Genomic DNA, 16,908 nt, shown 5'->3' with positions numbered 1-16,908 from the left:
GGCATTGAGACCGACTCCTGATATCTTGACAATGACTGAGCAATTTGCTTATCTTGCACTCTATCTTCTTATTTTCAGATGAAAATGAAACTTGCCCCTGCTTACCTAAATGTCACTTAAACTCTGCTAAGTAGCAAAACCTAATAAAGTATACCACAGTCATTAAATAAATATTCTTGCTTTTAAAAATACACATGAAACACTGTGTGTCACAGTTCTCACTGTCTAACAATTTCATGTGGTGTGCATATGTTTGCTCAACAACAAGCTGTGCTCAGCTGCCACTGAAGTTAGTGTCAGTTGATGCTTACAGGCACTGGAGATTTTAAAGCTAGCTGTAATTATGTAAATTCTATTATTCAATGAGCACTTACTCTCCAACTTAAGCAGCAGATACTTGTGTGCCATACCTGAGCCTTCAAACACGTACATGGTAGGACCATTATGCAGTCACTTTGAATTCATACCATATGCAAATGTAGAGATAAAAATCTTAAGTAGAAAGAGTAGATGTACTTCAAACCCAGCAAGAAAACATGCTTTAGTATGTATGAGCAAAGAACATGAGAATGTGATTATTTTTCCAGAAAAAAATACAGAAATATTTATTCATACAATTCTGAGTTTTGGAAGCCTACCTAAATTCTGTATGTATATGAAGGCAAACTACAGTTCCATATGTACATGAAGGGATTTTTCTGTACAGCATTGATAACCTGCCTAACCACACTAGAAGTTTGACTAGGTTATTGTAATATACCAAAAAAGGTATATTACAATAACCTAGTTACTTTAGAACCTCAGTTACTTTATCCTTTTAGAATAGGAACAAGAAGAACAAAACCACTCAAGCCCAAAACCACAACATTCCAACCCAATTTATGACATAATATGTAGTGGTACAAACTAGCTCTAAAAAAATTCAGCAGTTGATTATTATTTTCTTTGAATCTTTTTATTTCTCAATGCTGAGTCAAAAGGGAAGAAAACATCCACTTTAAATTATTTCTCTCAAACTGATGACACTGTTAAACTTGAAGGAAATTATTCTGACATATTTTTATCTAATAAAAGTAAAAAAACAGAAGCTGCTAAAATGGAGTTTAGCAGAGTTCATAACAAAAAGCATGACATAATCTGCTTTAAGAATTTCATAACCACAATACAATTTAACTTACAAAAGGTTTTCATGTTGAAACAAAAAAAAAAATCTACATTAAAAACCATAAAAACCCCAAGGTTTAACAATTTAGATAACAGATTATGGCAGTGACACACAGAGCTTTGCAGATGTCTACTAAAGTAAACTTGCTTACAGAAGACAAGCATTACTAGTGTACTTAAATCACCCAGGATCCACAAAGCTGAGCAGCAACACTTTCTCCATTTCCCCCAGTACAGCTTTCATGAGCAATGTTCTGATTTTGCCAGTGATAACTCTTACAAAGCAAATTCAAAACTATTTATTTGGTAGCTTCTACAGAAACAAAGTTAATTCAAGCAGTAACCTGTATTGAAGGAATTAAAACAAAAGAGGAATGCTAACCATGGGGTTTTTTGTGTTAACCATTTCAGTATTCATTTTATATGTTATGCTATAATTTTAAAACTGCAACTATTTTCACCATTGAAAGTGCAAATAGCACTGTTAGGTTTGGCATCAAAGCGTATGAAGTGGGGAAAAAAACCCTCAAGTGTACCCATCTAAAAAAATATAATTCCATTTGAATACAAAATGAGAACTGTCATTTCCTTATTATTGATGAAACAGGAAAAACAAAGTTTGTTCTGTGGAATAGTTTAGTCTGATACAAATGATACAAAAATTTTCCATGTGTACACGATGAAAAGATCTGACTTAAAGCACCAGCTATCGGAAGGATTTTAACACTGTATTGCAAAATTATGGGAAAGCAATAAGTGGTTTTGAAAGTAAACTTCAGTCAGATGTAGTTTTAAAATATTTACATTCTAATGTAGATATGATAAATATTTTATCAAAACAATGTATAATCTGCTGGAGTATATAAAAAAATATTTCCAGCTAAACTGTTTACAAAAATGCACCATCAGTGAAAAGATTTAGGGACTACCAGTTTACCAGAGAAGTCCCAGTTCAAACATAGAACACACATCCAGCATTAGAGTCAGTATTGATTTTCATATTTTTAAAACTGTAACACATTATTTTAATTGTAAGTATGTGCTTCAATATACTTCATTCTATATGATTCTAAAATGATTTAAAATTGACAAGATGAAGAGAAACATCCACAGCTCACATACAGAAACAGTAACTTCAGTGTCATCCATCCCTCTTTTGTCCTAAAAAGCTGTCATTTGGCCCTGATTTAGAGAAGTGTTTAAGCAATTGAGCAATGTTTTACACTGCACTGAAGTCAGTACACATCAGACATAATCTGTAACTAGGCACATGCTTGTATGAATTTGAGGCCTACAAAAAATAAATTGTAACAACATCTAAATTCTTAAATACGATGAAAGATTGCACTGAAAATCTGGTTCAACACTGTCATGTAAAAGCTGTGCAACGTGGCTTTTCAGTTTGAAAAGTCTTCAACAAGCTCCCTAGTAAATCAGCTCACCAACTAGAGTTCTAACCAAATACTGAGTCTGTAAATGCTTCTATCACACACAAGGTGGTACAGAGTTTATGTCTGGCTAATACTATTTTAGAACAGCCTTGAGGCCATTTAGAGAAGTGCTTTTCACTATCAGCCCAAGCGTGAAGGTATCTCTGGCTTGATGGCACCGAATCCTCCCGGTGTTCTGCTCCCTCTCATCTACACAACACAGTCTAGGTAAAGACTCAGTACTAAACAAAAGTAAATTTTTTGTGCTATCTGATCTAGCAGGAGTAACTGATTCCATAGATTTTTTCATTTACACCCTTGTACCTCCTCTGAAGACAGCAGAAGTGTTTTTATTCCACTGAAACACAGCACTTGCATTTAAATTTTACTTTTTATGTGTAATGCTTAATTTGCCACTAAAACCTATGACTTACACTTGCTGTCCATGGAGGACCAAAAGTGCATTTCCATACAGATGTGCTCGATCTTTGAAACACCATGCTGTAATAAAGCAAACTAATCCTGTTAAATTTACACAGATCTCATCATCTAAGATTTTAATCCATACAGACCCAGCACAAACCACGTACAGCATAGTATCCTAAGGTAACTAGAAAGATGTTTGCATAGCAAATCTTCTTCAAATTTTTCCTATGGAACAGATGAAGCTGGTCTCCAATACAAATTTCAATCACAAGAGTGCAAAGTGGTGCTTAATCCTCACTATCAGCTTCTCTATCTCTCTGTACCTCTACTCTCTTCTTCACTTGGCTAACAGCAGAGGACTTTTGGCAAAATAAAGCAGTTATTTCCATCCTCCATTTTAGGCAAGTTAGTGTCACTCATTAAAAGCAAGAGGGGAAACCTCCCCTAGGCTCTCACTTAACGTTTTCTTGCTTGAAGAGAAAGAACATCCCAGCCCTTGGTTGCCTCTATTAAGTGTCTCTGTCCATGACTTATCCATTCTTCTTGGTCCATATATACTCTCCCACAAAACCAACACTTAAAGAGACACCTAAGTGCTTCAGCTGGTGAAGTTTCCACCACTTGATAGTTGTTTTTGTGGGTCTTTTTTAGCTTCATTTTTAGCATACTCCGCTTTTTTGCTTGGTTTCCTGTCTCACCATCCTGAAGAGTAAGACGCTTTCGATAACGTTTGACACCAAGACAACTACTTGTCCTTTCTGACAGAACTACTTTCAGGACTTGACCTTTATACTTGTTGATAGTCTTCATGACATTAATTATCTCTGGTGAATCAACATCAGGATGGTTTAGTACCACAACTGGCTGATTACGACGAGGGCATTTTATCAACTGATTCGTTTTCAGAGGAAGAAGTCGAAGACGCCTTGCTGTCAACAGATATGACATATCAGAACTTGAAGTGGTTTCTGACTGAGCTCTTGTTTTCCTCTTAGGAAGTTCTCTGAATCTTGTTTGTCTTGCCTTATTTTTGGGACTTTTTGAATAGGGCTTGCTTTGCTTGCTCACATCACTGCTTTTCTGAAATGCTACACTAGTTTGCTTGCTGTTATTTTTAGCACTTGCCTCTCGCTTTGGTCTTTGCCTGAGTGATATAGTTTGGGACTCAGCACTTGGTTCACTCTGATTAGGCAAACATGGGAAATTACTGCTGAGTGTCTCAGAAACACTGATGGGGACTGGGCGAGGCAGGAACATTTCATTGTGATGCACAGGAGCTGATGTTTCACCCCTGTTTTCTATTCCACGTGAGCTTTGACTGCTGGTAGCATTCAGCACTCTCAGCATTGTCCCTTTGGGGATGAACACCGGGGTAGCAACATGGGAATTTTTAGTTACCCTGTTTTTAGAAGTTCTTGCAAATGTAAAGAGCTGATCTTCACTGTGTTCTTCACTCATCACACTTCTTCCACCATGTGCTTCAGACAAAGTTGCAGGCTGTTCCACTTCAGTGGCACAAACAGCTCCCTCACAGCTTCCTGAACTTTCTTGAGGCAAAAGTAACTTTTTACTAGAAGCCTGACATCTCAAGGGTGCGGATTTCATGTTAGGTTCAGCAGCAGACATGAGCTGAGCAATCTTTCTACACAGCAATGTTGCTGATTTCTTCCTGCGTATTGTGTCATCCCATCTGACATCCTCTGGAACATTTTCAGTCCCAGAGCTAAGAGAAAATACAGATGAAATAACAGGTCCTTCAAAAGGACTGCCTTTATTTTCCATCTTCTGTAGTTCAAGTGATTCCAGAAGATGACTACTCTTTTGGCTTATCGTTTCAGTTCTCTTTACTTTGCTCAAGCCACATGTTATATCCTCAAAAGCTGCAGTTTTAGTAATGTGGAAGTTTTTCCCTCCTTCAGAGGATGCAATAAATTTTTTATCAAAACCCTTTCCAGCTATACGTGCTTCAGTAGAGCTGACTGGTAGATTCCTATGTTCTTTGTCAATCCTCTTCACAGACAATGTATCCTTTTCTTTATGGACAGCAGAAAAATTTTTGCCCTCCTGAGCAGCTTCTACTGGAACAATCTTGGAATTTTTACCTTCAGAAACGGAAGCGTATTTTGGACGGTATGTATCTTTGCCTTCTTCATAACAGTACAGATCACTATGCAAGTTATTTTTTCCATCTACTTGCCCCCTTGAGGATTTAAGATCACTTTTTTTTTCAGCACTGTTCTTCACCAGAGATTGAGAACAAAGTTCTATAACACCTGAATGGACATCAATACCTTTCACCAAATGAAAGCATAATTTTGATGTATCTTCCCTCTGTACAGATATAGAGCTATAGCCTGAGAGCTGAGAATCAGAAGAACAAAAACATTCAGAATTCTTGTCATGTGTACCATCCACATTAAGCTGGTTACTAACACTAGATAATTTGTTTACATTCACTTCCATAGTTAGTAACTCATTTTGACAGACAGAAGATGTTTTCTTTACTTCTTCAGATTGTTCTATACTTTGACTCTCAAGCTCCTCTTCTGCACAGTTCACAGATTTGTAAGTTGCTTCTTTCATAGGAATTAGTTTAAGAACCAGCTGTTGTGCTCCATTCACTATTTTTAGCTCTACTATCTGAGCTAAACAGTTGGAAGGAACTACAAGTTCAGATGGTGCAATTACTGTTAAAGGCATCCCAGGTTGTAAAGGCTCTGTTTTTGGAGAATAAACCTCAACCTCCACACTTTGATTCTCACATACACTCAGTTCAGATGGCTCCAATATTGTCTCATCCTGGATGGATGATGTGTTTATGCTACATTCAACATTTTGAGATGAGCAGACTGTTTTAGTAGCTTTACTTGGAATCTCACAAACCATATTTGAAGACAAATTTGAAAGTTCATTTTGGAAAAGAATTTTATTGTATTTCTGCTTTTTACATAAAGTGCTTTGACTCTGCTTCTTTTGCTTGTGGTTCATGAGAGTACTTGACAGGCGTTTTCTGGGTGTTTCATGTACTCTTCTCGTATGTTTAACTATATAGTCATGTCTAACAGCACCATATTCACAGTGCTCACACTGATATGGAAAGGTTCCAGTGTGCTTCACCAAATGTCTCTGGAATTCTCCTTTGGTGTAGGATACATAACTACAGTGGGAACAAAGAAATTTAATTTCTTCATGTTGCCCTACATGCTTTTTATACTGTAAAGGATCCTTTGTTGAAAATCTGCATTTATCACAGTAGTATTTGCCTGGCAGAAAATTTTTTACTTTAAACATTTTCTGGGTTTTACTTGGGGTTTTTCTTTCATGTTTTTCGTAGTCTGCAGCATTGGCACCTTCAGGAACAAAATCGAAAGCTGGTGGTTCAATATGACTGCACTTCTTGCAGATGAAATTTCTGTCTTCAGTCCACTCAAGCTTCTTATGCTTCTCCATATCTTGCATTGAAATTTTTTGAACATTTCTGCACTTTATACAGCTTATCAGTGACAACTTACTGTTCTCAGCCTCAGTTCCTTGGTAACAGCAGTTCTGGTCATCTGCCCCTTTTGATAGATTTATTTTATCATCAGATTGCTTTGGGGATGTAGTTAAAGAATTATTTTTATCATTAATTTGGCCAGAGTACAATCTTGGTAAAATTTCCCTCATTTTTTTCAACTGCATTTCAGATGAAGCAACTCTGCATCATTTTCATTAAACACAACATCAACACACTGAATGTTTCCTTGGTATTAGTCCTGTGTATAATTCCTTATCAATCAATGATTCAGGCTACCAATCTGCAGAATACAAGCTTTGGAAGAAATTATGTTCAAGCAACTGCATCCATATTATATTCCATGTTCTTCGTCGATCAGCTTGCAGCGCTAAAGAATAAAAAGCAGAACATTAAGTCAATTAAGATTCAATGATCACTGAAATACAATGAACTAATAATTGAACTATTAGTGGACTACAACTGAATTACAGAGTGCAAGTTTACTCTCAATATACCACTGATTATATGCTGTATATACAACCAATAACTCTAAAACATACCAAATCAAATAATCCTTTAACATTTGCTCTCATTCAAAACATTCCCAAATTTGTGTAATTACCTGCTATCAAAACCTGAAGAGTTTATGGTATTTCTCCCATGTCATGAAAAATCTTACACTTAAGAAACATATTTATAAGCCAAACAAGATACTTGATAATAGAACTGAGCAGCAGAGTATGATTTCAGTTCATATATAGCCCTCAACTCAGGACAAGATATCAAGAAACATGCAATTTCCATTTTTATGTGAATTGCAGGGAAAGAGAATGTGACTAGGATGGTTACTAGAAACACAGAACTACGAGTCTGTTTTTAAAGAAAAGAATTTTTAAGCTAGCATGGAATTTCCCGACATACAGAAGGAAGTTCTTTTCTAATCAGTGCCAATGTTTCAGATACAAACAGTCTTGAACACTAATTTGTAACAAGATGTGATTTATGCTTCACATGTTCTCAAAGCAATGAAGTCAAAACAATCTGTGGCTGCAAAATTAATCACTTTTTCTTCTATTAATATTACAGTGTAATCACATCTATATATGTGGACAAGCATATAAATAATTCACTTCATCCTGATAAAACAGAACGTCAATCAAGCAAAATAAACAATGCAACATAAGGCAGAGGGAGTTCAGTAATATCACTGTAAAACACCAAATTAACACGTGCAATATGTTTGGCCCACAGGTTCCAGCACTCTGTCTCTCTACTATATTTAGCAGGAAGAAGATCTCAGCCTTTAAGCTTTTGGCAAGACTAAGAAACTACTATTATTTAGAAAATAAACAATCAAATTAGGCTTTTGAGACATACATGAAGTCCAACCAACACCTTTCTTATTTAACCTCATTAGCTATACTGTTGCACACACTTGCAATCACAAACAGACTCAATTGCATGAGGTTACCTCTGTTTTCCAATACACCCTACTGGCTTCTGCTCCTGAAGTCCAGACCCTCACCAAGTGTACCTACATAGACCAGGGCCTGACTGCACTCCAAAAGCACAGTGCTGAGTTCACTTAAAGCAGCTTCCCATCACAATAATCATATGGCAATCAAGAAATTAAGCTACAATACTGGAAAGACATTGAGGTGCCTGAGCGAGTCCAGAGAAGGGCAACAGAGGTGGTGAAAGGTCTAGAGAGTAAATCTTACAAGGGGTGGCTGAAGGAGCTCGGGGTATTGAAAAGGGGGCTCAGGGGAGACCTCTCTGTAGCTACCTGAAAGGAGGCTGTGGCCAGGTGGGTGTCAGCCTCTTCTCCCAGGTAAAAAGTGACAGGAAGAGAGGAAATTGCCTCAAGTTACATCAGAGCACATTTAGATAGAATATTAAGAAAAATTTTTCATTGAAAGGGTTGTCAATAATTGGAACAAGTTATCTATGGAAGCGGTGGAGTTACCTTCTGGGGATGGAGTTAACATCCCTGGGGATATTAAAGACATGTAAAGTGGCACTCAAGGATATGGTTTAGTGGTTAGCTTGGCAGTGCTGGGTTAAAGATTGGACTTGATGATCTTGTAGGTCTTTTCCAGCCTAAATAATTCTGTGATCTCCCCAGCGGCTTGACAGGAGTAAATATCTGATCCAAGAAGGTTTTCCTGCATCTTATTTGCTCACAACCCAGAAAGCAATCATACTATGGCATCAAAAGCAGCCTAGCCAGCACATTGAGGGAGGCAATTGTCCCATTCTGTTCTCATGAGACCACACCTGAACTGCAGCTGCATCCAGCTTTGGGGGCCCCAACACAAGGAAGATGTTCAGTGCCTCTCCTCTGGACCCATTCAAAGCTTATCACAGAGCTGAAGCACTTCTCCCACAAGGACAGGCTGAGAGAGTTGGGGTTGTTTAGCCCAAAGAGATGGCTTCACAGAGACCTTATAGCACCTTCAAGCACTGAAAGGGGGCTTCCAAGAAGGCTGGAGAGGGACTTTTCACAAGGGCATGCAGTGATAGGAGAAGGGGAAATGGCTTCAAGTTGAAGAAAGGTAGATTTAAATTTGATATTAGGAAGAAATTCATTACTGTGAGGGTGGTGAGGCACTGGAACAGGCTGCGCAGAGAAGCTGTGCAGAGATGCTCCAACCCTGGCAGTGTTCAAGACCAGGCTGGATGGAGCCCTGAGCAATCTGGTCTAGTGGAAAGCATTTTTTCTCATGGCAAGAGGTCTCTTCCAACACAAACCACTCAGTGATTCCATGATCTTCCTTATACTTCATCAATAACTGCTGTACCAGTGCTGCCCTAAATACAGGGCTCTTCAAAGTGTTCTGATGTCACAAACATCAGCAAAAGCAAGTTAGAAAACTGGTTAGGGACAACATAACAAGCTTTTCACTCTTAAGCAGATGGATGGGTGTACACTAAAACTCCTCAGTGGGTAGTTCCAGAACTGTAGTAATCTTGTCTCATTGCAATGCAGACAGCTGTGAAAATGCACACAATTTGAAAAATAAATCAATGGCAGCCTTGCAGGAAGGAGGAAAGTATACCTGATTGCTGTATCATGATCTGGAGAATTTTCTTCAAGCAATTCTAGCGTGGACAACATTATGTGCTCTATTACCCTGATTCTAAAGAAGACTGAAAAGCAAAATGTTTGTGGTAGTTCAGATGGAACATCCTTCCCTGGCTAGTAACACTTTCTAGACTTAAGACTAAACTGCTGACACACAAGTGTGGTGGTAGGCCTATGTTCAGGACATCCACTGCTTTGTTTCAGGAGAAAGATAAGAGGGTCTTGATAAGCTCAAGATCCAGACCAAAGATGCTTTATGCATTTCTATACAGCTTTAAGAAAGAAGTAACATGGCATTTGAAAGGAAATGGGGAAGCTATATCAGTATTTGCCTTTTTCTGCTGTTAACATCTGTCCATTAATAATGAAACTGCCCTCCATGTGAACTAACTGAAAGCAAAGTATAGGAAATTTGTGCCATCAGCATCCTTGACCACAAAAACAAAGTACAAACCCAGAGAATTTTCTTGTATTTTTTAAACTCAGTAGATTTCACTTTATGGGAGAACATGAAAAAGAACCCACAACCTTTAAAGGGCAAGAAAGTACAAGAAACAAGGTCCAACATTTTCAGAAGACTTCAATTTAACAGTTCTGGGCTTCTCAATCCAAGACTATGCCAGAAAAATTTAACAGAGGCAATTCAAAGAACAGCTTTGTGCCCTCCCAATCTCTTGCCCACCCCATGGCTACTCAATAAAATGGGGGGCAGAAGAAAACCTTGACATTGTGCAAACATTGTTCAGCAACAACCAAAACACCAGTGTGTTATCAAGACTGTTTTAGCCACAGCACTGTACAGGCTGCTTTCAAGAAATTTAACTCCATCCCAGCCAGACCCAGTAAAAGGTAAAAAAAAAGAACTGAATAACCAGTTGATGTCAAAGTAACATCTCTGCTGTCTTCCTAGCTAGTTTTTCACCATGTACCCTGAACACCAACCTGTCAATAACAAAGGTTTTGATACAAACAGCTCCAATTTATATTTATTTTGGATAAAACAAGCCCAAAATTATATTGTAATTTCATGCCTGTATTAAAAAAAAAACATTCAGAAAGCCAAGATCATAAATGTACACATGGAGGTGAACATTACATACATTCACTCCATACCACTAGGGAAGGTGGGGGGGGGGAGGAATTCCCCTAAAGATTTGTTTTGGTATTTGAAGGATTGGCAGAAACATGCTTCAGAAGATTTAATTAAAAGATAATCGATTTTTGAGTTATAATCATATGCAGTGCACATAGACCAACCAAAAAATATCATTAGAGGAAGACCTCAAAGTCTACAAAGAGTCTCAATAGAAAACAAGGGAATGGGATGGATGAAAAATTATCTAAGTGACACTAAGACCGACAAAGTCAATTCCAGTTAATGTCTTCACAGGAATGAATTCAGAAAAAGAAAAAAAATGTATTAAGAAATACAACAAAGTACCCAAATTAGGAAACATTAAAAAAAAGAGAATCCAGTTTGGAGAGGAAAAAAAAAAGCACATGGAAAAAAGACATCACAAGAAAGATCAACCAAATTTTCCCATTTACTCCTACCGAACACCTGCAATTCAGTGACATTAAAAGGTCAGACATTCAACAAAACAAACATTTCCACCTTTCACACGACAGTATCATATCTTGAACTTTGCTGCTCAAGACACAAGAGACTAACAGATGCACAGAAATTAAAAGGCATTCTAAACTCTGGATATCCCAGCTACATAAAGGTTAAAAAATAAGGATGCATTGAAACAAAGGAAAATAGGACGAAACATCCTCTGCAGCCTGACTAAGCCAAATTCAACCAGTACAAGGGTTTTTGCACTGCAGTAGGTTAAAAACCACTGATGTGGCCATGGTCAGACTGGAAATTTCTATTTACTTCAAATACATCAAAAATTTGTTCATCATTTCAAAGAAGAATAGGTCCATTCCAAGGCTTTAGGTTCCTTTAGTTCAAACTACATGCTGCTATCAATGAAAAGGGTGCGATGAGCAGGATGTATTTAGCCCATGTGAACAAATAAATGAGCCCTTACTTCAGCAAAGCACACACCTCTCATGCACAAAGATCACAGACTGCAGCCAATAATCAGGGTGTGCTTTGGTACTGAAAAGCCATCCCCAAGAAAAACAAGTTTAAACAGAATTGGAGGACACTGTGCATCACTGCATCAGGAGGATGCAGTGTATAAAATTTGAGCCACTGTGAAAAATGTCAATCTCTATGTATGCATGCTTAAAATTACCTTGCCTGCATTTTGCAATTTTATATATATATACATATACACACTCACATATACACTGACTCTTTAACATCAACTACCTCCGTTCAGCAGTTAACTGTTCTACTGACCCAACTACACAGCTGCCAATTACCAGTCACTAATTTTAGGCCTAATGACTGGGAGAGAGCCAGAGTGCTTCACTCAAGTATTACATATTGCATTAATTAAAATAATTAATTTTGTATCAAAAACAAACAATTCAAATGCACCAAAGAAATTTCGCCTACAAGTATTTCTTCTTAAAAAGCCATTTTGTCTCACAATAACAGCTCATCACACAGTCGCAACAGTTCTTGGTTTTCAGCTGAAATTCACATGAGGTTTTTCAAAGCAAAATGAATGAAGAGTGACAATGCAGACAATTAAGAAGAGCAATGACCATGCACCAAGTTTTTAGAGCTCATTTTTATTAAAAAATATACAGTTCTTTCACTCTACAGAAAAAATCAATTACACTTAAAATGTTTATTGCTTACAAAGTCATGCAAAACACCGATTGAAAGGAAATCACTATTTTTTGAATGCATAAGTGAAAATTTGTCCAATCTACTAACATTTTTGGCATTGTATGGATGCAGGTACATGTATGTACCATGCAGCATTCTACTGAAAAGGAGGTTGCTTCCCTGCGGCTCAAGGAACAAGGCCTAGCTTTATTTGTATCTGAAAGAGACACATTTCTGTCACATCATTCAACTGCTTGGTGGTCTTCCTGCAAAAAGCTAAACAAGGCACTACCAAATAACTACTGTATCAAAAGCAGTATTCTAGAGTGCCCAGAGACATTTGTAGAGTTGTTTATCATTACATGTATGACCAATTTTTTTAAATCTGTGCTGTTCATTGCATCATTTCACACAATTTACAATGATTTTCAAAGTCTTGCTGCATATCCAGAGCATACTGACTAGTATAAAGCATTGCCCTACTCTTGAGCTCTAAGGCCTGCAGGAAATACAGCAAGGAAGTATGGCACTGAAGAAAATGGGAGAAGAGGGGGAAGAGTGCCATTAAAAGCACATATCCCTCCATACCCTCATCTCAAAGCACTCATGTAGATGTTAAAATTGATTTCCACAGATTTCATTCCTGATAAAATCAGGCACATACGGTTTGTACGTGCAAGAAAAGAGCCTTGACTGCAACCACCTACTGCAGTAACAATGCACAACAGACTGCTAGAAAAATCCTGTAAAGCACCACTAGTCTTCTTAACTATAAAGCAGACTTTTTAAATTAAATGTACATTGCAAGACATTCTCGCTACATATACGATAACACTGGATTATTTTTTAGAAGAAAAATCGGTTTATATACCTAAATTACTTCAAGTGTCCAACGTAACACTTTTCAATGACAGACTGTCTTGCAACAAAATTCAATATGGGATTCAATTAAGTCAATCTTATGCCCAAACACTCAAAAGAACCTTATCAGCACACAAAACACAGGACGTTCTATTTAGCTCATGGATACATTTACTAACCCGAGAGCTCCTTTTCTTCAGGATGACCAAGACGACAAACCTGGACAACAGCTTTAGTCCAGACGAGTCCAAAGCGGCCTGATGGCGTCCACGAGACAGCGAGGACCAAAACCCTCCTTTTCTTGGGCATCCAGCCCACGCACGCACCGGCTCCCCGCGGAAGGGCGGCCTGCCCCGGCCGCGGGCAGCGCGAGGCGGCCCGAGGAGCGCGGCGCCGCGGGGGATGCGGAGCGGGGCGGGCGCTGCGCGGGCCCGAGCGCAACCTCCGCCCGCCGCCGCCGCCGCGCACTGCCGCGGCCGGCCCGCAGGGGGCAGCACCGCGCGCCGCGCCCGCTCCGGCCCCGCGGCCCCGCGCAGGGAGGGCGGCGGCAGCCGCGGGCCCGGGGCCTTACCTGGCTCGGAGCGGGACGAGGGGGATGGAGGAAGGGCAGCGTCCCTGGGCGCTGACCCCGCCAGCCGCCGCCGCCGCTGCCGTTGTCTCCGGACACAGGAGGAGCGCAGCGCCGCCCCGCGTCCTGCGCGGCCGCTGCCGCCCCGCCCTGCGGCGCTCATTCCGGCAGGGAGGGCGAGGGAGCCCCCCGCCGCCGGCCCGGCCCGGCCCCCGCCCGCGCGGCGGCGGAACTGACCTCAGCGCGCCCCGCCCGCCGCGCGTAGAGCTCTACCCAGCGCGGCACCTGCCCGCGGCCCGGCCCGGCCCGGCGGCACCGGCCCTGCCCCGGGAGAGCAGAGCCCGGGAACCCCTGTGAGGGGTGCCGGCTCCGCTTGGTGCCCGCGGGCCGCGCTGACACAGCAGGCCAAAGGATACGCTGTGCTCCCAATGTAACCTCCCTACATCCCTTCGATCCCGTTGGGTTTCGCTAGGGTATGGTGTGGGCACACACTTCACGGGCATCACTCAGTAAAGTGCTGCAATGACGTGGTTGTGTATTTTCATGTCCTTTCTATGGAATCCAGAGGATTTAACTGACTGTGTATTGCCCTATAAAGTACCTTTGATGTCACTGCATTATCAAGTCACCGCATGTTAAAAACAAACCATGCCTGACTCAGGGCCCGAAGTCTTGCCAGAAGAGGTCTTTGGAATGAAGCTTTTTCGTCTTCAAAGCTGAACACTGTTGCTGTGACACATTTTCCAATCTGTTCTCTACTGGAATGATTTGAGAGTGCTTAATCTTGTCCAGGCATGGACATACATCCTCAGGGATCTGGGATTTTGGGATAGGCTCTTCAGAAAGGGAAAATTATATACAGGGAAGTCTGGGGGGAAAGAATCCTCTCAATTATATTTGTTTTAGTTCTAAAATGAGATCTTGCCTTCAAGAGTCTGTTACATCTTTTGATTAGCCATGTAAGAAAGCATTCTCAATGCCAGTTTGTAACACTGTAGTTTACTGGATATCTTTAAACTTGTGAAGAAAGTTTTCTGGCTGATAGAGCCTGTTGGGATTTCTAGAAGGTTTTTGACAAAAACTGTCAAAGAAACAAAACTGTAATGGGCTAAGACCAAGTGTCTTCCATGAGTAGCTGTTTAAAAGTGGAGTGATTGTGTGGTCCTTGTAGCATAGAGATGAGGGGTGCACTGCTGGATCAATCTCTGCTTGGACCTGCTCAACATACAAGTGACTTGAAAAGTGAGATGGAAACTCAGGTGACAGCCTTCTGATCACACCAAGCTATTGAGGGACCTGAGGACAAAAACCCACTAAAGATCTGGGAACGACATTGCTCAGATGAATAACTAGAGAGTAAAATAGCAGATTAGATTTTGGATAGATTATGGTGTTGCACAATGAAGAAAACCATCCTGACTTCAAATAAAAAAATCAACTCTAAGATGACTAGTACTGTACAGGAGCAAAATCTTGGCCTTAGAAAAAGATTCTGTGAAAATCTCACTTCAGTGCTTAATTGAGTTGATAAAAATAAGCCTTATGCTGAGATTTGAAAGAAAGCAGAGAACAAAGCAGATTAATGCTGCTGTGTAAACTCATGGTTAAACACATTTTAAAGGCTCTTTGAGTTTTTAAGTTCCCTCAGCTCAGGAAAGACAGAGTAGTCATGGAAAAGGTTCAGTGAAAGGTAAAAAGGATGATCAAAGGTACTTCACTCTCAAGTTCATGAAAGGAACAGCTAAGGAAGCTTCTACCTGAAAAAAAAAGAAAATAAGAAGATTACTATTGATAAAGGGCTAAAAATCATGAGTGATCACTGAAATTTTGAGCAGTTACAGAGTTACAGTTGGAAGTTGTGTGTGTGGATCCCATGAAAGCCACCAGGGACAATTTGCAATTGCTGACTGGTGTCAGCTATCCTGCAGAGGTGATTATGTAGTGTTATGAAAGTTTACTTCCCTGTTAAATCAATCAGTCTTTGTAATATGAACATGTATTCAATTTGTTACCATGTATTAGTTCACAAAGTACAGTGAAATGGAATGAGATGGTGGAATTTTACTGGAGACTTTGAGTTTGTTCATACTCAAGTAAAACAAAATAAAGGACAGCCCAGCCCTGGAAATAAGGACTTTGCTTCTTGGAAGCATAGAACTGTCCATGAAAGATAAAGGACACCCATACACAATCCAGATAAAGCCAGAATTCTAGTCACTGTAATATGTCTTTGAAACCCTTCCAGTGTCATCTGGCAAAACTGACCCCAGGGAGATTTGGATCAATAGACAAGCAGCCAGAATGCTGCAGAAATACATTTGCCTGGCAAAATCTTACAATTATTAGAAATTGATAGTGTGGGTCTTAGTCATTAGTCAAATCATGTTCTACTGGAGTGTTGAAGGGTATAGGAATCATGTGTAAAACCACATTCAGGGTGACCCAGTTTGGCTGGGATACCTCACGCACATGAACAAATATTTACTCTTGTAATTCTGTACTTTGTTTCCTGGCCTCTCAATCGGTCAGCACCGATTGTTGCAAGTTTTCATAAAAGTGACCTACGCTTAGCAGATAGGTTTTTTCAAAAACAGATAAATTAGGAATGTTCCTGCGCGAGGGCGCGCGCGGCCCCAAGTCCGGCTAGCAAAAGGGGAGAAGAGGCCGACACCCCTGCACATCAGAAGCCAGCCCCCCTTGGCGTCCTGGCCTCGGGCTGGGCTGGATTGCGGACTTGGGTTCACGCAGGACGAGACGAGTGAGGAGGCGACCACTTACTGGGGGTAAAACGTCGGTTTATTGAAGAGCCCACAGGCAGCAAAAAGGGCAACCAACAGGTGGAAAAACCCACAGCAAATGGCCCCAACCACGGGGGGAGACAAAGTTTTTACAGGGAAGGGGTGCAGAAAGGAGGGGAAGCCCAGCTAACCAATAGGGGAACATGTGGGGCTGTACATAAGAAAACTGACACAAGAACTTATCCAATAAGCATAGAACAAAGGAGGGGCCCCGGGACGCCAGCCAACCACAACCCCCAGAGAGAAGAATGTTCTCGAAAGCAGGGAGGAGTGGGGGGTGATTGGGCCCAGGGGGGAGGAAAACTTTACTTATATGGTGGGATAAGGGAGGAGCAGTTATGTAACT

General features: G+C 40.3%; 1 protein-coding gene across 2 annotated transcripts; it reads right to left on the bottom strand.

The window, feature by feature from the left end:
• Positions 1-933: 933 nt before the first annotated feature.
• On the bottom strand, positions 934-13,985 carry ZNF518B (zinc finger protein 518B). 2 transcript variants are annotated; one of them, XM_058803807.1, is made up of 2 exons: positions 13,768-13,985; positions 934-6,904 (listed from the first exon to the last, which is right to left on the bottom strand). In XM_058803807.1, the coding sequence occupies exon 2, from the start codon at positions 6,699-6,701 to the stop codon at positions 3,477-3,479; it is 3,225 nt and encodes a 1,074-aa protein (XP_058659790.1). In that variant the 5' UTR covers positions 6,702-6,904; positions 13,768-13,985; the 3' UTR covers positions 934-3,476. The 2 variants fall into 2 exon arrangements, with proteins under 2 accessions (XP_058659790.1, XP_058659789.1); XM_058803806.1 differs by lacking the exon at positions 13,768-13,985 and adding an exon at positions 13,376-13,618.
• Between the last annotated feature and the right edge of the window lie 2,923 nt (positions 13,986-16,908).

This window comes from Ammospiza caudacuta, chromosome 4, assembly GCF_027887145.1.
Source record: "Ammospiza caudacuta isolate bAmmCau1 chromosome 4, bAmmCau1.pri, whole genome shotgun sequence".
Taxonomy (NCBI): domain Eukaryota; kingdom Metazoa; phylum Chordata; class Aves; order Passeriformes; family Passerellidae; genus Ammospiza; species Ammospiza caudacuta.
This window is presented reverse-complemented; position numbering and strand designations above follow the sequence as displayed.

What these genes read in the sequence shown, in the direction of transcription:
- ZNF518B (XM_058803807.1), bottom strand. Translation starts at nt 6,701, where the DNA reads ATGCAGTTGAAAAAAATGAGGGAAATTTTACCAAGATTGTACTCTGGC.